This window comes from Zea mays, chromosome 9 (assembly GCF_902167145.1).
Source record: "Zea mays cultivar B73 chromosome 9, Zm-B73-REFERENCE-NAM-5.0, whole genome shotgun sequence".
NCBI classification, from domain to species: domain Eukaryota; kingdom Viridiplantae; phylum Streptophyta; class Magnoliopsida; order Poales; family Poaceae; genus Zea; species Zea mays.
This window is the reverse complement of record NC_050104.1, coordinates 122,972,153-122,993,202: the sequence shown is the minus strand read 5'-3', so window position 1 is coordinate 122,993,202 and position 21,050 is coordinate 122,972,153. Positions and strand designations below refer to the sequence as shown.

General features: G+C 43.4%; 1 protein-coding gene across 1 annotated transcript; it reads right to left on the bottom strand.

Moving 5' to 3' along the window:
- Window positions 1-404: 404 nt before the first annotated feature.
- LOC542106 (lo1 pI allergen homolog 1) lies at window positions 405-1,638 on the bottom strand. Its single transcript, NM_001365708.1, has 4 exons — window positions 1,424-1,638; window positions 1,235-1,344; window positions 972-1,156; window positions 405-888 (listed from the first exon to the last, which is right to left on the bottom strand). The coding sequence occupies exons 1-4, from the start codon at window positions 1,608-1,610 to the stop codon at window positions 561-563; spliced, it is 810 nt and encodes a 269-aa protein (NP_001352637.1). The 5' UTR covers window positions 1,611-1,638; the 3' UTR covers window positions 405-560.
- Window positions 1,639-21,050: the final 19,412 nt, after the last annotated feature.

The following is a 21,050-nucleotide window of genomic DNA, read 5'->3' as shown; positions in this document are numbered from 1 at the left end:
ATGTTCTTATGCAGTCGTAAACACTGAACAAACTTGTAAAGTCGTCCCACGCGATTTGCTCGTTAGCAGATTCTTTTTGTATGGTTTATACACATAATTCTATCTATTTATCCCAGTATAAATGTTGACGCATGCATAGGTGAACTGCCTTCTTAGATTCATTGCATAGTATATGAAAATTATATAATTTGGTTATACCAGCATAAATACTAACGCAATCATGCGAGGTGGTGGCCTATCCGCATTCTGGTTGGGGCTTCCCCAATAATCAAAGCCCAGGGCTTCCATTATATATTATATATATATCGGCCAACTTAGGGGGTGTTTGGTTTCTAGGGACTAATATTTAGTCCCTACATTTTATTACATTTTAGTTCCAAAATTACTAAATATAGAAACTAAAATAAGTTATAGTTTCTATATTTAGCAATTTATATACTAAAAAAGAATAAAATGAAGGGACTAAACATTAGTCCCTAGAAACCAAACACCCCTTTAATTAGCTTGCTGCTGCAGGTCCATAGCCCGCCGCGCCGGATGAATCGAAGGCAATTCAAAGTCTAGTAGAATTGGACGTTGGAAGTGTAGACGGCATCGGGTCTCCAGTTCGCCGGGATGATGTCTTTAGCGATGACCTTCTTGCCGGACTCGCTGGTGAGGCGGATAGAGAAGGGGCCCTTGAGCGCCTTGGCAGTGTCCATCCTCCAGATGGCGCCCCAAGAGAGCTTCATGGGCTTCCACTCAGCCGACAACTTGTCCTGGATTTCCATCAGCACGATGTCGCCATCGTCCGCCACAAACTTCACCAGCACGGCCAGGTAGTTGGGGTTGCAGCCCTTCTCGATGTGGAACACGATCTTCTGCCCAGCGGGGTACTTGCACCGCACCCTGCAGGAGAGGAGGTTCATTCAACATGCATTATATCTTCTGTCCTGTCCAACAAGATATATGATGCATGAATTACTATGTACCTTCTGAACTCGACGTCCATGATGCCGCAGTGGCGAAGCTTGTCGTTGAGCCCGGGCTTTGCCAGGGAGCCGAAGGCCTTGCCGCTCAAGTCGAAGTGGTAGGGAGCGATAGGCTCGTAGTTCATGTCTGTGATGAACACCGTGACTGGATTGCCCGAGCACTCAGGTTTTTCCTTGCATCTCACCTGAAGAGTAATTTAATTAAGTAGTTAGCTAGATATGTCCATGCATGCAAACTAATTAAGGCATGCTTATATATGCACCTCGTAGCATGAGCCACAGCCCTTGCCGTCCTTGAAGATGGGGACGTTGCCGCACGCCGTCATGCCGCTGTAGGGTGGCAGGTTCACGTTCTTGATCCCGCACGCACCGCCTGCGCACCGTTTTAATCGCATCACAATACATGAAGGAGCGACCTACAGGAGGAGTATAAACATGTATCCCGCTCGTACCGTTGTCAGGAGCGCCGGCACCGTTGGGCTGACCGTACCAGGTGGCCCTGGCGGTGAGCCACTTGCCGTTGTAGTTGGTGGTGATGTTGGGGCCGGGCGGCACCTTCGGGGGCCCGCACGACCCGCCGACGACAAGCGCCGCAAGGACGGCGCCCACGACCATGATGTTATTAGCGAGGGATCCCATCGTCGTGCTCAACTGTGTTACTCGAAATGCTGCTCTGTGTGTCGTTGATAGACGACGGTGCTGGGATAGCTACTTATAGGGAGGACGGGTGGCTCAGCAGAGAGTTCGCCGGCGACGCATGCAGCGGTCGGCCGTTAGCGTCTGACGGACGACGATGCGATGTGCGGGCTTCACGTAGGCCGCTGCATGCTCTGGGGTTGCCCGGGCTTACCGGTGGTTAGTTTATTTCACCATGATCGGGCCTAATCGATCCGCACAAGACCACTGTGACGATCGAACATAATATTTGTTAGCACATCAATACAACTCCTTAGCTAGACTATGAGCCCCCTAATAAAGCCTAAAAGGCCAAACTCAGGCTCAACACACACTATAGAAGAAGAACATGCACTAGTACAGAGAAGTTCTATAGTGGCGGTTGTAAACCTATTTATAGTGGCGTTTTTCGTAACCGCCAGTGCTAGGGGCCAGTAGAAATCATCATTTTTACAGGCGGGTAACTGAGGACCGCCAGTGAAAATCGATTTTCACTGGCGGTCGGCGTAATAAAACCGCCAGTGAAAATCGTTTCCAGGAAACATAAAACATATTTTAAAAATAGTTAAAAAATTTATTTTTATTAGGCCCACCCCACCCGCCCGCCAGTGAAAATCGTTTCCAGGAAACATAAAACATATTTTAAAAAAGTCGCAAGTCGCGGCATTTTTCGCGCAAAATTCGCGCGCTACGCGGTTGTTAGTATTCGAACCATCGACCTCACCCTCGCGCGTACCCTCCCCTACCACTCCGTCTATGACATGTCTTGTGTCTAGTTTGTAGTTGTTTTCTCCACATATTACAACCATTTGAATGTAAATTGCTTATTTGAGACCCTAAACAAATTCAAATAAAAAAGTTGTCAACTACAAAGATAAATAACTTTTGAAGTTCTACAAGTTTTATTTTGACACTTTTTTCATCCGAGGTAGTTTGCAAAATTTGAATTTTAAATTTGACATACTTAGATTCAATTTTTGAGAACCAAAATGAGTTCAAACAAAAAAGTTGTCAACTACAAAGTTTCATAACTTTTAGAGATCTACAACTTTTATTTTGGTGGTTTTGTCATATGAGGCCGTTTGAAAAACTCGAAAAATTAAGGATAAAAATGATTTCTAGTGGCGGTTTCTTAAGAAAACCGCCACTAGAAATCGTATTTCTAGTGGCGGTTCCTTAAGAAAACCGCCACTACAAATCATGGATTTCTACTGGCGGTTTTCTTAAGGAACCGCCAGTAGAAATACGATTTCTAGTGGCGGTTTTCTTAAGGAACCGCCACTAGAAATAACACAGTCGGTGGATAACCGAAACCGCCAGTAAAAATATATCGTCCCCGCAGGCTTTGAGCCTTTTTGTACTAGTGATGCATGCTTCCCGATCTGTCCTTTAATAATTTTAGTTCTTGTTTCTTAATTGTTGACGCTTTTTCGGACCAAACACTAACTAACCTTAAAGAATGCGTGCATCGTGGAAGATCTTAAAGACTTCTCTGTGGGCTTGGCAAACCGTCCATTTTAGATCACCAGACTGGACCGTCCATGATGTCCCACACACTAGTACAGAGAAGTTCTATAGTGGCGGTTGTAAACCTATTTATAGTGGCGTTTTTCGTAACCGCCAGTGCTAGGGGCCAGTAGAAATCATCATTTTTACAGGCGGGTAACTGAGGACCGCCAGTGAAAATCGATTTTCACTGGCGGTCGGCGTAATAAAACCGCCAGTGAAAATCTACAACTTTCATAACTTTTAAAGATCTACAACTTTTATTTTGGTGGTTTTGTCATACGAGGCCGTTTGAAAAACTCGAAAAATTAAGGATAAAAATGATTTCTAGTGGCGGTTCCTTAAGAAAACCGCCACTAGAAATCGTATTTCTAGTGGCGGTTCCTTAAGAAAACCGCCACTACAAATCATGGATTTCTACTAGCGGTTTTCTTAAGGAACCGCCAGTAGAAATACGATTTCTAGTGGCGGTTTTCTTAAGGAACCGCCACTAGAAATAACACAGTCGGTGGATAACCGAATCCGCCTGTAAAAATATATCGTCCCCACAGGCTTTGAGCCTTTTTCTACTAGTGACAGAGCTCCGGGAAAAACATAAATCTCGCCTCCCAGGAGACACTACTGGAGATGGCTTCTTTGTCAAGTCCAAAAGGCAGCAAAGAGCCCTCAGTGAACCAAACGTTGGCAACAGTCTCTTTGTCGAGTACTTTCTATCGGGCACTCAGTAAAGTCTTTACTGAGTGCCAACTGGTACACGACAAACAAAAGACATCGTGATGATGATAGAGCCTTTGCTGAGCGTCCGAGTTCCTCGCTTAGTGGCACTCGGCAAAGAAAGCTTATGTGAGGCCTAGTCGCAGTTCCAATGTCGAGTGCTTGGGATGGAACTCGACAAAGGAGCCTAGTTTGCCGAGTGTCTTGGCCATAGCACGTGGTAAAGCAAGTTTCCCTATGTCTATGTATGTTTTTCTACCGAGTTCTATGACCATTGCACTCAGCAAAGGCACCCCTTTTTATTTGTTTTTCATATTTTGTCCAAACAAACATAAGATATTATCATAAACATCGATGCCTAGATGTCCTTCACATGAAATCATAGAACCTCAATGTAGACGAGCTAGGTTTCTACACATAGCACGTGACAACTTTCATGAAACAATCTCAAATTTTTATTAGAATCTCTACATATGATATCATGACATGTCGACAAGTTTCATGATTTTCTGACTTTGTTTTTGTTTTATACAATTTTAAAACAACTTGATCGCAAGTCCGCAGTCATGTTTTGTGAGAATGGTGTTCGAAAATTCCGGCATGTTCCTGAAATAGATCGTAACTTGTGCTAAATAACATGAATGCCATTTTTGTATTCACTGTTTTCCATTTTTCAAGTGGCTTGTAGTTCAAATCTGAATTATCCAAAGAAATCCAATTAAGCAAACTAAATCTGATAGTCATAGCAAACACTTTTATAATTGTGCCAAAATTGAACAAATAGGTCCATATATTGTAGAAACACACCACAAAAAGTTTGGGGAAAAAGAAAAAACAAATATACTTTGTCGAGTGTTAAGGAAAGACACTCGGCAAAACATAGGTTTACCAAGTGTTTGCCCGGTGACACTCGGCAAAAAAGATATTTTGTCGTGTGTCAACGCCTAACACTCGCGAAGTTAATAGCCATCAACTATAGACGGCTGCTAACGGTCCTTTGCCGAGGGTCGCATTTCGCTGAGGGTTTGACACTCAGCAAAGCCTTCTTTGCCGAGTGTCTTTTTACACCGAGTGTTTCTCCCTCGGTAAAAAGGTCTTTGCCGAGAGTCTTATTTGGCCAAGACTGGCACTCGATAAAGCATGCTTTCTCGAGTGCTCGATAAAGTGCACTCGGCAAAGAGCTAGATTTCGGTAGTGCTAGTAGCTAGATTTCACCATGATGATTGCGAGCTAATCCGTGAGTGAGAAACAAAATGCATAATACTTAGTCCATGATTCACTCATGTGATACTACATCAAACATTTTCTTGTCATAGATTAATTAGAATAATTTATATCATTTTTAGTCTTCACATGTATAATTAGTTTTGTAGTTATGCTATATTTGATGCTCATGATTCATAATCCAACGTACACATGCACTAAGCTTTAGTAAAAACCCAAACACCCCATTAGTCAATGAGCGCAACTCGAAGAATTTAGGCTACGGTTAGCTGATCGTGCATCAACGAATAAGGTCGTGCAAAACACGGTTTTGCATTGTAGACAATACTGTTTGTCGAGAGGAAATTAAAATGAGAAATGTAGATTAAGATGCTGGAGATAGTCTTAGGAGTCATTTGGTACTTTTGCTTTCGGGAGAGTCTCCATTTGTTCTATGCTTATGGATGGAGATCCTTACTTGATAGGTCAAAAGAGATAGCAACTTAATTTTTGGGATGGAAAGAGATCGTAGTATGAAGTGGTACGTTGCATGCTTTAATAAATTAATTTTAAATATGTCACTAAATTTTTATAAAATTAGATAGCTAATTTATTTAGATGTTACCATATAACATCTAAATAAATTAGCTATCTAATTGTGCAAAAAGTTGAATGATATATTTCTAGTTGACCCTTTTGTTGTTAGTATGATTGTTATGTCAAGAGATGAGCAAACAGGAAGACCAACCAATTTGCTTGTCCACCAAAAGCCCGTGGAGAAATTTTCCATGCAGTTCAGCCCAAGAAACATACAATATCGATGACAGGAGAATCGCTAAGAGGACTAAACTCTAATTTAGCAAGTTGTTAAATATATGTTAGGAACAAAAATAACCTTAGTCTACAACAGTTTTCAATTTTTAGGTTATTAAATATTTTTAAATAGTGATATTCATGGTGTGATTGGTGAGCAAAACATGCTATTGGGAGTGCGAAACAACTCCCCAAGTTTATGGAGTAAATAGGGATATTTAGTAAGTTAGTACATTTAGGGACCTCATTCAAGAAACAGTTGGAGCATGATTTTTTTGTTACTAAGGCTATCTGTAGTGCAAATTACTCCACATCATTACTCTATACCACTATTTACAGTCTAGTCAACAATATTCCTTACTCTATATCACGGTCCTCTGCATTTATATTCCTTTATATATTCCATCTATATCAACTACCACATATTATATTCATCTTAGTACAACTATCATAACCTTTTTCCAGCTACCATATCTACATTGTGTGTGAACAAAGCCGGTAGCAGAGGAAATAGCTTATGCTTTATATGGGAGCCATACCAGAACAGGTGGCACACACCACTGCAGACCAATGCTCTCTATATTTGTGTTGGGGGAGTTGTAGTGGATGTCGGTGCGAATAGCCTAACAACATAAATTAAACTTAGAGTGTTTTTTGGAAACTAGTGGAGATGCTCTAACAATACTATCTACTAGACCTTATATCACCAATTTCGGTAAAAGAACTAGCTCCAATAGACCTTTTACTAGATCTATTTACATTCTCCCACCACTGATTCCTATTATTGAGGGTTTTGCAATTTTACATCACCGGTAGTGTGCTTCACTAATATGTCATCGGGTCCACAGATCATAGACACAAAGGGACCCACAAATCATAGACACAGATGTATAATAGCAAAGAGGCAACACATGTGGGTTGCAAAATTACAAATATTCCCCTTGTTGTCCCTTTACTTTAGTCATGTGTCTTTGTCCCCATTCGACTCCACTTGGTACACGCAGCCTCCACCACCCAACTAAGAGGTCCTAACATCCCCTATGTTTACTAGCGGTGAAAACGGGGTTGATCTACTAGTCCGATATCAAATACAGATAGTATGAATATCCAATTTTTAGGATACATGTACAAATAATTTTATACCCTAAACGGATACGAGTAGTACTCGGATAGTGTAGTTTCAGATTCAGATCAGATTCGAAGCCAAAACTACACAGTAAATATCCAGATATTCGGGTCAGATACGGGTATCTAGGCTTGGGTACCCGTTTTTTATTTTCCTATATAATACTTTTATAAAATCGTAACATTTGCATATGAACTCAGATGAAGATAAAGTTTGTATAAATAATTATAGAGCTCGTAGAGTTCTATAACTTTGTAGTACATCACATTTTTGTTTGAACACATCTTCATGTCAAGATCATTGAAATAATGTCTAAATTTATATTAAAGTAACAAACTATACATGACATGTGTAACTTCAATACTCCATAGCTTATTAATAGACTATATATTACATATGTTGGACTATCTTATGCCATTTTAAAGATATCTTGTATTTTATTAGAGTATTGTGTGACCTAAATTTTGTCGTTGTTAGACTATTATATGATCTTATGTTGTTGTTATATTGTCATATTAATCTATGGTCTATGCAATGCTCGTGTGTAACTGTCTTATGTACAAACTGAATTATAGTGAATGATAAGTAATTCATGTATTATTCGATAAGTATCTGATATCCACGTGTATTCAGCTAAATAATATCTATATGTGTAATTTATTTGTTTGAATAAATATCTGATCTCTTTATACGTATTTGTAATTGTTTCTAACTATTTGTATCTAATCCCAAATCTGATTAAAATACATTATATGATAATAACTTACTATCCACACGTTTTCATCCAAGTCGTTCACCCATTCACTGTCGCCCCCATCCAATCATTGGGAGGTTTCCCATCATTCCATCTGCCTTGGGCCAGAGGTTCATGCCCTCCACTGAGATCCCTTCACTGAGCCGCTCCTCTCCCAAGCGAGGACATCCTAGCGACTCCCCTCTCCTGTGCGAGGCCCTTATCAACGCGAGCTTGTGACTTGGTTAAATTCATCAACGACGACCACATGGGAAAAAGGTGACATGTAGGTTCTACGTGTTATTCTTGACATCTTACAAGGATGACTTTGGGAGATTCATGTTGGCGTATTGTTGGGCCAAACACTAACGATTCCGAGACCTCGCTCGCGCTGCGGGGAATGAGATCTTGGGGAACCTCTCTAAGATGGTAGATAAGATGTAAGACAAATTACACTACCTCTACGACGGAGCCTTTGCCGAGTGTCCGAGTCCCTCGCTCAGTGGCACTTGGTAAAGAAAGCTTTTATGAGGCCCAGTCGCAATACTGTAGCACCCCGAAAATCAAACCTTGAAAATTTCTCAAACTTGCTCTAAATTCAAAATGAATTTTAAATTTTGGTTCAAATGTTTGTTTACGAGTTGATCTCAATAAATAAAATATAATGGTCTATATTATCTCTAAAATCCTCCTAAAAATATCCTACCAATATTTCCCTAGAGATTCCCTCAAATTCTTTCCAGAAATACTGCACAAATATTCCGCCAAAATTTCTCCAAATATTTTCCTCATGAGAAATACCTTCAGTATCATTTTTAAAGTCCCTACAAATATTTTCTTAATAATTTTCCTCATGCTCATACATATACATACGCCTCTGGTGTCGTACAGTGAGCTCTACAAGCTAATTTCACTTATACATGACTAATATATGATTATCTCCCACTAATCGTCGCATCCTTCCCCTAATCCCCCACCTTGCCTATAAATAGAGGGGAAAGGGCCTCCCCTCATGCCACTTCAAGCCATTTAATGGCAATCACTTCCCCCCCCCCCTCCTCACTCCCACTCCAACACAAGCATAAGGATCGTTCCATCGTTCGTCCAAATGTTCATAGTTTGTTCGTTCGTCCGATCGTTCGTCCGATCGTTCATGGTTCGTACGTTCGATCGTTCGTCCAAATAATCTTTGTTCAGCCGTTATGGTGCCAAAATTCCGATCATTCGTTCGTCCGATCATTCGTCCGTTCGCTCATAATCCCTATTCATCGTTTATCGTTCGTTCATACGAACTATTCATCGTTCATCGTTCGTTCATACGGACTATTCATCGTTCATCGGATCGTTCATAGTCACTATTTATCGTTCATCGTTCGTTCATACGAACTATTTATCGTTCATCGTTTGTTCATACGAACTATTCATCGTTTATCGTTCGTTCATACAGACTATTCACCATTCATCGGATCGTTCATAGTCACTATTCATCGTTCATACTACTATTCATCATTACTATTCATCGATCATCCAATCACCCAAATATTCAACTGCTCATCTGATCATGTTGTCCAGCTCATCTAAGACCTGTCAGACCAATATTTCAGTCATACGGACTCTGATGACTATGATTTTCCTTCCAGTAAGAACTTCCCGTCTGATCACACAGACCAGATTGCTCCAAGTTGAGCACGCTTAACTTTGAGGTTCTTTTGAACCAGGCTTCCAAAAAGAAAGCCAAACCAGATTTGTATGGATACGTCGTCAATCCTATAAAACCTGGACCAAGATACCATAGCCCACCCAGACCAGAATATCATAGTATTCTAGCTATCTTGGTCGCACCTTACTGTTGTTCCATGTGACATAGTGTTGGCACCTTTTTTGGGGCGCCAATCACTCAATACGAACCGACAGTGGTGCTCTCTGGTCAGGCGCGGACGGTCCGCGGCACAGGGTCGGACGGTCCGCGACCTGGCGCGAGGCTAGGGTTCCCTGCCTGACGGCCGGACAGTCCGCGCCCTAGAGCCGGACGGTCCGCGACCTGGCGACAGGGTCGTCTTCCTCCTCCTTGCTGGAATCTAGATCTCGTCCCCTGGGGGGAAAAGATCTTAAGGTGCTCTGGGTCGATAGGTCACCCGGGGCGTCCCCAGACGACGTGGAGGCGCCTAGGAATTAAGAGATCGATTCGAGGAAGAGGTCTTGGATGGACAACTATATCTTGCCCCCTAGGAGGGGTGAGATCCTAGGGTTGTCTTGGGATCGGCAGGCCACCCAAGACGGATCTAGACGATGTAGAGTCGAATAGGGATGGAGGTGGATATGTGGAAGACTACAACTAGAACTATGCGACATCTACTCCTAGGGTAGGAAAAGTAAATAAGGTAATTGGTTCGATTGGAATGTGTTCGGGGGTTCTCAATCGGCCGTACCCCTTTATATTTATAGGGGAGGAGGTCTGGACCTTTTCCTAAGAGATAGCCAACAAACTCCCACGTGATTAGATGCATAACCACGCACGAGATAAGGATAAACATCCGAGTTAATCTAATCTCGGGACACGCGGACCGTCTGGGCCCAAGGGCCGGACCGTCCGCTCATTTTGGTGTCCAACATATGCCCCCTGCCTTTTGGTGGAGCTTGGCAAACCAAAAGCAACAGTGAAAACTTCGGAAACAATTGACCTCATGAGCTTTTGTTCCCGAAGTAAGGACTCAGCTCGATGCAAGTCATCGGCTCTTGCGATCAGATAATATAAATACTTGATGGAACTTTAATGCACAGAGGCCGTTTCGGATCGCATCCTCTTCGGCCATGTCTACCTGATCAACCTATCAATAGGCAAAAACTTGTGGTGCCCCCCAGCCCAAATAAGCAAACGGATTGGACCAGTAATACGAATTCATTGCCGTACCACCCCACACATGAGCAGGACAACACATCGGCGATGGATAGAACGGGACGCACCATGCTATCCCCGGAGGAGGATGACAAGGCGATCTTGGTTGTGCTACCCTTTGGGTCCGTTTAGTTGGCTTTTGCTTTCGCACAGGTCGCCCTTTTGACTTCGTTTGTTTTATTGGCCGGTTGTGTGGAACGGCCTTCTTCATATATTTGGCAAGCAACTGACCAAAAGTAGGGCCGACTCTACTGAGTCGTCCAGACGTCTTAGTAGTGTTTTGTTTCCTAACACTTGTGTTGGAACATTGTGGTCCGATGGTCTGAGGTTGCTGCTTCTGACCATCTGCGGACCGTCCGACCATCATAGTCGGGCTGTCCGCGCCTGTCTCGGACTGTCTGGCCTTAGTACCCAGATCGTCTGGCGTACGCAGGATAGGTGACCGTGATCGGGTGTCCGATCGTGCTTGCCCCCCGGTGCCTCCGGTCTTTCTTTTGTCCGGAGCCTTCAGAGTAACCATTCTGCGTTCCATATTTGGTGTGCGAGGATCACCAATGACGATATTTTTATTTTTACTTTTATCGACCGCACAAGGCCGAATTATGGCCTTTTTGCTCGTTGGCTCTAATGCGGTGATAGGAACAGGTGGCCTGTCAATTTTCACCTCTTTTTGAAACCTCAACCGGCCTTCGTTTATAGCCGATTGTATTTGCCGACGGAAGACGACACAATCATTGGTGTTATGAAGAAAGGAGCCATGCCATTTGCAATAAACGCGCCCTTTTAATTGTTCAACCAGAGGAATTACATGTGACAATTTAATATTACCATGTTTAAGCAACTCATCAAATATTTTATCACATTTGGTAATATTAAATGTGAACTTAACTTTTTCCTTTTGTGTCGAGTGCGGGTGAGAGCGAACAGAAGGTTTGGCCTTAGTGGGCCAAACAAGCTCAGGGACATGTGACTTTTTTGGTTCTTGGGGCTTGGGTGGCCGGTTATATTTATGTCGGTCTTCCGCACTAGGCGGATCACAGGTGACTTCCGGTGCTCCGGACGGTCCGACCTGCACAGTCGGACGGTCTGCGGGTGGATCGGACGGTCCGGTACTATCCTCGGACTGTCCGGTCACGTCAGGCAACACCTGTGACCCTTGTGGTGGGCTCTGTGTAACTCCGGACTATCCGGCGTAGGGTGCCGGACGGTCCGGCCACGGTCAGAGTTGACTCACCATTTAGCGAAGATGGTCGTGATGGTCGTCCTAGATATGAGTCCATCGGCATACCAGAATATGGCTGGGGAAACCCATTTGTTGTCGATGTGTTTGGCGCAATTGTTTTGGCGCCTAATTTATGTGATAAAAAACTAGGCATGTGAGTTTTTCCTAATGCATGCGCCATCCTTTCTATATCCTCTGTGATACTTTTAATCCGATTATCAAAAGAAATTTTAATAGATGGAATATCATCGACTGACCTGGCATCACTTATTGTGGGGAGTTGTTGCAGCATGGATGACATGTAATCGGCGTCTATTTCCCTCTCTTGGACGGTCTTCTGGTGGCAATCCACCCTGAAGTGCAAGAGGAACCATTTATCCGCCACCTTGAGCACCTGATCTTTTTGTCGTTGGACCTCCTCGTCTATTTTCTTCATGTCATCTTTTAATCTTTTATGCTTAGCGGCCGATAAATTAGTCAGCCTTGTGCTGCTGTTTGGAGAAGCCCTGTTGAGATCTTTAGAATTGGCCATATAAGCCTGATTTTGTAGATCTTCAACCTCGTCCCCAGCGGAGTTGCCAAAAAGTATGTTGGCACCTTTTTGGGGGCGCCAATCACTCAATACGAACCAACGGCGGTGCTCTCTGGTCAGGCGCGGACGGTCCGCGGCACAGGGCCGGACGGTCCGCGACCTGGCGCGAGGCTAGGGTTCTCTGCCTGACGGCCGGACAGTCCGCGCCCTAGGGTCGGACGGTCCGCGACCTAGCGATAGGGTCGTCTTCCTCCTCCTTGCTGGAATCTAGATCTCGTCCCCTGGGGGGAAAAGATCTTAAGGTGCTCTGGGTCGATAGGACACTCGGGGCGTCCCCAGACGACGTGGAGCCGCCTAGGAATTAAGAGATCAATTCGAGGAAGAGGTCTTGGATGGACAACTAGATCTTGCCCCCCGGGAGGGGTGAGATCCTAGGGTTGTCTTGGGATCGGCAGGCCACCCAAGACGGATCTAGACGACGTAGAGTCGAATAGGGATGGAGGTGGATATGTGGAAGACTACAACTAGAACTATGCTACATCTACTCCTAGGGTAGGAAAAGTAAATAAGGTAATTGGTTCGATTGGAATGTGTTCGGGGGTTCTCAATCGGCCGTACCCCTTTATATTTATAGGGGAGGAGGTCTGGACCTTTTCCTAAGAGATAGCCAACAAACTCCCACGTGATTAGATGGATAACCACGCACGAGATAAGGATAAACATCTGAGTTAATCTAATCTCGGGACACGCGGACTGTCGGGGCCCAAGGGCCGGACCGTCCGCTCATTTTGGTGTCCAACACATAGTAAGTAGGAACAGTTGCCACCAACATAAACCTTTACCCAAGAATAGCCGAGAAATAATTCCTGACACTCCACACAAAAATACATTTGATTTTCCAAATATCTCTAAATATTCAAATTCTAGAATATTCTAGGAATATTCCTTTTCCATTTTCTTTTTATTCCTATGATTATAAAATGTGAAACTCCTCCATCCAAGCTCAGATTCCAATAATTCTTGTTTCTAAATTCTTATCAAATTATTCCCTATCCAACCATGTCATCCCTTAAGCATGGTTCATATGCCAGAAAACTCCAAAAATACTCTTGTCGCATATTCTGCCTATAATTTCCCTATTCAAACTGAGTCAAACAATTCATTCGCCACTATTCTTATAAAAAGTGAACTCTACCATACTAAACCATATGTACCAAGCTATAAATATACCTAGTTACCCTCTCCCTCTCCACACCCTCAACACCCTGAGCTAAGGCAAACCCCCACCCACTCTGTTACCCCGCCCTACCACTACACTTCTAGTATTGGTTTACCTCCAATACACCCTTCGGGTAAGCATCTCTACTCCATCAACACAAACTCTACTCAAAACTATATTCACCCATCCACCACCATTCCTGACCACTATAATAAGTATTTGTTGATATACTTGTTGGTTTGTATGTTTGCTTGTTCATGCTGCATAGTTATCGGAGCGTTCGTGTCGTCTCATGCAGGCCAGTTCTACAAGTCTAAGCTAGACGGTGGAGCCAGAAGCCAGTTCGCGAGCTCTCACCCCTTCGCCGGTTAAAGCAAGGTAAACTTACTGGATCCCTTTTATGCATAAATTACCTATGTTTTTCAAACACAACCCTCAGCCTATTATTTTATGCATTATATGATTTTGCTATTAAGAGACATGTTAATATGGCCACCCAGCCTTAGAACTTTGCTGCAATTCATCTTTATACTCCTTGACATTTTTGTTACAAGTGATTTGAGAAAATGTGTGAGTTTTCAAAAGATTTTTTTTTCAAAATGGGTATGATGAAGGGTTATCGCCCTTATCACCTTTGAGTGGGATGATCAGGGACTCCTCGGTTTTGGGAGGGCATTAAGGTGATGGCTCTGCCGGGTTAGGTGTGAGCATGAAGGATTGTCCCTCTCGTATAAGGACCGGTTTGTCATTCTTCACTACCTGTACTCTTATCTAGTACAACCACTCGAGACTATATGGGCAGTCGCTTGATCTGAACTTGCACGGTCTGCACCCCAGGGTTATGGTGGCTGGGGAGCACCGGGAGGACAAGGAGGGAGAATGTTTTGTCCTAGTTTGTGAAAGCACCTAGAGGGGGGGGTGAATAGGTGATCTTGTAAAAACTTAAGACTTAAAGCCACAAAACTTGATTAAGTGTTAGCACAATGAAATCAAGTGGCTAAGGACCGAGCTCTTGTGAAACACAGTAGTCACAGTGAAAACAAGCACAAGAGACACAATGGTTTATCCCGTGGTTCGGCCAAGTACAACACTTGCCTACTCCACGTTGTGGCGTCCCAATGGACGAGGGTTGCACTCAACCCCTTTCAAGTGATCCAAAGATCCACTTGAATACCACAGTGTTTTTCTTTCTTTCACTATATCCCGTTTGCGAGGAATCTCCACAACTTGGAGCCTCTCGCCCTTACAAATGATGATCACAAAGAAGCATAGATGTAAGGGAGGGAAAAGCAACACACACAAGTCTCAAAAGCAACAGCACAAACACACACACTAGTCACAACTTGAGCTCTAAGTCCACACACGGAGTTCTCAACTCAAGAGGAGCTCAAATTGCTATCACAAAGAATCAAATGAGCTAGAATGAAGTCTTGGTGCTTAGAGATGATCAAAGAATGCTTGTGTATATCCTCCATGCGCCTAGGGGTCCCTTTTATAGCCCCAAGGCAGCTAGGAGCCATTGGAGGCAATCAGGGAAGGCAATTCTTGCCTTCTGTTGGGTGGCGCACCGGACAGTCCGGTGTGCCACCGGACAGGCACTGTTCAGTGTCCGGTGTAGATTGCTTTCCAAAATTGGCGTAGCCGACCGTTGAGGATTTGGAGCCGTTGGCGCACCGGACAGTCCGGTGCCCCCATCAGACCGTTGGCTCGGCCACGCGTCACGCGCGGATTGCGCGGCCGACCGTTGGCGCGACCGACCGTTGGCTCACCGGACAGTCCGGTGCACCACCGGACAGTTTGGTGAATTTTAGTCGTACGCCGCCGACGAATTCCCGAGAGCGGCCAGTTGACCAGAAGCCAGCCTGGCGCACCGGACACTGTCAATCTCCCCCTTTTTGGTGATTTATGCCAACACAACAAAAAGCAACACATAGAAGTGCAACATCAATGCAAATGAGATCAAGATTTGTTTTTGATTCAAATTTGGCATATTTGGATCATTCTTTGCCACCACTTGGTTTGTTTTTCAAATCAAACTCAATTTCCTATCTCTAAGTCAAACACACTTGTTGAGACATAAAGAGAGGTATTCCAAGAGAAATTGATCAAAGATTCAAAACCCCCCCTTTTTCCCATAATCAAACCTTCTTCCCACAAGAGACCAACTTGTCTCTTTTTGACAAAAAGAGACACTTAGAGAATTTTGACAAATCAAAACTTCTAACTCTACTAGTTTCAAAATTCTCAAGTGGTAGCTGATCCATTTGCTTGCTTTGGCCTTAATTTCTCCCCCTTTGGCATCAAGCACCAAAACGGGATCATTTTTTGCCCTTTAACCCCATTGCCTCACCAAAATCTTCAATTAGGAGTAAAAAGGCAATAAGAGCATGGAGATGAACTTGGAGTAAGTTACCCTCTCATCGGAGTGCAGTGGAAGTCTTTCATGATCCAAGTCCACTTTTCCCTTTCAATACACTTTTGAGACTAAAACAAGTAAACTCAAACACAGGGTTAGTCTCAAAGTGTGAAGTTGTAGCATGCCTCCCCCTAAATAAGTGCATCACTTGCAAATGGACTTGTGAGGTCCGAGGATCATGTGTACAACTTGAGCACCACAAATAAGCAACAATATGCATAAAGAACATGATCAAAGGCATAAACACATGTATGCTATAGATCAATCCAAGTTACGCGAATCTGAGACATTTAGCTCACTACACAGCCTGCAAAAGGTCTTCTCATCTAAAGGCTTGGTAAAGATATCGGCTAGCTGGTTCTCGGTGCTAACATAAAACACTTCGATATCTCCCTTTTGCTGGTGGTCTCTCAAAAAGTGACGCCGGATGTCTATGTGCTTAGTGCAGCTGTGTTCAACAGGATTATCCGCCATGCGGATAGCACTCTCATTGTCACATAGGAGTAGGGGTGGTAATGGGCTATAAACTTTACACTGCAAATTTTAAGGGTCGAATCGGATTAGGATCGGGCCTTATTCTTATTCATTTTTGAACTAATATTATTTGAGGGCCTTAAGTTTTTGTGAAGAAGCATTTGGATCGTGATCCATTACCACCCCTACATAGGAGTGGGACTTTGCTCAGATTGTAGCCAAAGTCCTGGAGTGTTTGCCTCATCCAAAGTAGTGTCGCGCAACACTGTCCTGCGGCAACATACTCGGCCTCAGCGGTGGATAGGGCAACAGAAGTTTGTTTCTTAGAACTCCAAGACACCAGAGACCTTCCTTAGAATTGGCACGTCCCTGATGTACTCTTCCTATCAACCTTGCATCCAGCATAATCAGAGTCTGAATATCCAATTAAGTCAAAGGTAGACCCCTTTGGATACCAGATCCCGAAGCAAGGCGTAGCAACTAAATATCTAAGAATTCGCTTAACGGCCACAAGGTGGCACTCCCTTGGATCAGATTGAAATCTAGCACACATGCATACGCTTAGCATAATATCCGGTCTACTAGCACATAAGTAAAGCAAGGAACCTATCATAGACCGGTATGCCTTTTGATCAACGGACTTACCTCCTTTGTTGAGGTCAACATGTCCGTCGGTTCCCATTGGAGTCTTTGCAGGCTTGGCGTCTTTCATCCCAAACCGCTTGATCAAGTCTTGCGTGTACTTCATTTGGGAAATGAAGGTGCCATCCTTGAGTTGCTTCACTTGGAACCCAAGGAAGTAGCTCAACTTGCCCATCATCGACATCTCAAATTTTTGAGTCATCACCCTGCTGAACTCTTCACAAGACTTTTGGTTAGTAGAACCAAATATTATGTCATCGACATAAATTTGGCACACAAATAAGTCACCATCACAAGTCTTAGTGAATAAAGTTGGATTGACTTTCCCAACCTTGAAAGCATTAGCAATTAGAAAGTCTCTAAGGCATTCATACCATGCTCTTGGAGCTTGCTTAAGTCCATAGAGCGCCTTAGAGAGCTTACACACGTGGTCGGGGTACCGTTCATCCTCAAAGCCAGGGGGTTGCTCTACGTACACCTCCTCCTTGATTGGCCCGTTGAGGAAAGCGCTCTTCACATCCATTTGGAACAACCTGAAAGAATGGTGAGCGGCATAGGCTAACAAAATACGAATAGACTCTAGCCTAGCCACAGGAGCAAAAGTCTCCTCAAAGTCCAAACCTGCGACTTGGGCATAACCTTTTGCCACAAGTCTAGCCTTGTTCCTTGTCACCACTCCATGTTCGTCTTGCTTGTTGCGGAACACCCACTTGGTTCCCACAACGTTTTGCTTTGGATGAGGCACCAGGGTCCAAACTTCATTTCGCTTGAAGTTATTGAGCTCTTCCTGCATGGCCAACACCCAGTCCGGATCTAGCAAGGCCTCTTCTACCCTGAAAGGCTCAATAGAAGAGACAAAAGAGTAATGCTCACAAAAATTAGCTAATCTAGAGCGAGTAGTTACTCCCTTGCTTATATCACCCAATATCTGGTCGACGGGATGATTCCTTTGAATCGTCGCTCGAACTTGAGTTGAAGGGGCCTGTGGTGCTTCTTCCTTCATAACATGATCATCTTGTGCTCCCCCTTGGTCACATGCCTCCTCGAGATGAACCTATTCATCAGTTTGAGTTGGGGGATGCACCATTGTTGAGGAAGAAGGTTGATCCTGCTCTTTGTGTTCCTGTGGTCGCACATCCCCAATCGCCATCGTGCTTATTGCGGCCGTTGGAACATCTTATTCATCTACATCATCAAGATCAACTTGCTCTCTTGGAGAGCCATTAGTCTCATCAAATACAACGTCGCTAGAGACTTCAACCAAACCCGATGATTTGTTGAAGACTCTATACGCCTTTGTATTTGAGTCATAACCTAACAAAAACCCTTCTACAGCTTTGGGAGCAAATTTAAAATTCCTACCTTTCTTCACTAGAATGTAGCATTTACTCCCAAATACACAAAAATATGAAACATTGGGTTTGTTACCGGTTAGGAGTTTGTACGACGTCTTCTTGATGAGGCGATGAAGGTAGACCCGGTTTATGGCGTGGCAAGCCGTGTTCACGGCTTCCGACCAAAATCGCTCGGGCGTCTTGAACTCTCCAAGCATCGTCCTCGCCATGTCTATGAGCGTCCTGTTCTTCCTCTCTACCACACCATTTTGCTGTGGTGTGTAGGGAGCAGAGAACTCATGCTTGATTCCTTCCTCCTCAAGGTACTCCTCCACTTGAAGGTTCTTGAATTCGGACCCGTTGTCGCTTCTTATCTTTTTCACCTTGAGCTCAAATTCATTTTGAGCTCTCCTTAGGAAGCGCTTTAGGGTCCCTTGGGTTTCTGTTTTATCCTGCAAAAAGAATACCCAAGTGAAGCGGGAAAAATCATCAACAATAACAAGACCATACTTACTTCCCCCTATGCTGAGATAGGCGACGGGTCCGAAGAGGTCCATATGAAGTAGCTCCAAAGGTCTTGATGTGGTCATCACATTTTTGCTATGATGAGTACTTCCCACCTGTTTACCTACTTGACAAGCTGCACTAGGTCTATCTTTTTTGAAAGATACATTTGTTAGACCTAACACGTGTTCTCCCTTTAGAAGTTTGTGAAGGTTCTTCATCCCCACATGTGCTAGACGGTGATGCCACAGCCAGCCCATGCTAGTCTGAGCAATTAAGCATGCATCTAGACCGGCCTCCTCCTTTGCAAAATCAACTAAATAGAGTTTGCCGTCTAGTACACCCTTAAAAGCTAATGAACCATCACTCCTTCTAAAGATAGACACATCTATATTTGTAAATAAGCAATTGTAACCCATATTACATAATTAACTAACGGACAACAAGTTATACCCGAGCGATTCAACTAAAAACACATTAGAGATGGAATGCTCGGATGAAATAGCTATTTTTCCTAGTCCTTTAACCTTGCCTTGATTCCCGTCACCAAATATGATTGAATCTTGGGAGTCTTTGTTCTTGACGTAGGAGGTGAACATCTTATTCTCCCCCGTCATGTTGTTTGTGCATCCGCTGTCGATAATCCAGCTTGAGCCCCGGGATGCATAAACCTGCAAGGCAAATTAGGCTTGGGTTTTAGGTACCCAACTCTTGTTGGGTCCTACAAGGTTAGTAACAATAGCCTTAGGGACCCAAATGCAGGTTTTGTCTCCCTTGCATTTTGCCCCTAATTTCCTAGCAGCCACTTTCTTATTTTTGCATGTGAGTACAAAATCAGTGTTGCAGGCTTGAATAACAGTAGCATTTTCATTATGCATTTTGCTAGGCACATTAACAACATTTCTCCTAGGCATATTAACAACATTTCTCCTAGGCATATCTCTACCATGCACAAAGGAAGAACTTGAAGCAATCATGGCATGTGAATCATAAGCATTACAACTCCTATTATGATAAGCATTTCTAGAAATTTTTTTATCATAAATAAATGCATGATTCTTTTGACTACTATTAGCCATAGGAGCCTTCCCCTTTTCCTTGTTGAAAATGGGAGCTCTTTGGCTTGTTAAGTTCTTGGCTTCCCTTTTATAGCCAAGTCCATCCTTAATTGAGGGGTGTCTACCAATAGTGTAGGCATCCCTTGCAAATTTTAGTTTATAAAAGTCATTCTTGCTAGTCTTAAGTTGGGCATTAAGACTAGCCACTTCACCATTTAATTTTGCAATAGAAGTAAGGTGCTCAACACATGCATCAACATTAAAATTCTTACACCTATTACAAATTACTACATGTTCAATACATGAGCTAGATTTATTTGCTACTTCTAACTTAGCATTTAAGTCATCATTAACACTGTTTAGACTAGAAATAGACTCATGACAAGTAGATAATTCACATGAAAGCATTTCATTTCTTTTAACTTCTAAAGCAAGAGACTTTTGCACACTTACAAATTTATCATGCTCTTCATATAAAAGATCCTCTTGCTTTTCTAGCAATCTATTCTTCTCATTCAACGCATCAATTAATTCATTGATCTTATCAATTTTAGTTCTATCTAAGCCTTTGAATAAACTAGCGTAGTCTACTTCATCATCACTAGATTCATCATCACTTGAAGAAGCATATGCAATAGTATTTCGAGTGCTTACCTTCTTCTCCTTTGCCATGAGGCAGGTGTGATGCTCGTTGGGGAAGAGAGACGATTTGTTGAAGGTTGTGGCGGCGAGTCCTTCATCGTAGGAGTCGGACGAAGAACAATCCGAGTCCCATTCTTTTCCAAGGTGTGCTTCACCCTTAGTCTTCTTGTAAACCTTCTTGTTCTCTCTATTCCCATTCTTTCCTTGTTCCTGGTCACTATCATTATCGAGACAGTTAGCAATAAAGTGACCAATCTTACCACACTTGAAGCAGGAGCGCTTTCCCTTCGTCTTGCTCTTGTTGGGATTTTCCTTGCGACCTTTGAGCGCCGTCTTGAAGTGCTTGATGATGAGGGTCATTTCATCCTCA

Bases quoted from the DNA above. Each gene is read 5' to 3' on its own strand.
- LOC542106 (NM_001365708.1), bottom strand. From the start codon at position 1,610: ATGGGATCCCTCGCTAATAACATCATGGTCGTGGGCGCCGTCCTTGCG. The intron at 1,345-1,423 runs GTACGAGCGGGA...AACGGTGCGCAG, and splicing joins TGCCGGCGCTCCTGACAACG to GCGGTGCGTGCGGGATCAAG. The intron at 889-971 runs GTACATAGTAAT...CCTCTCCTGCAG, and splicing joins ATGGACGTCGAGTTCAGAAG to GGTGCGGTGCAAGTACCCCG.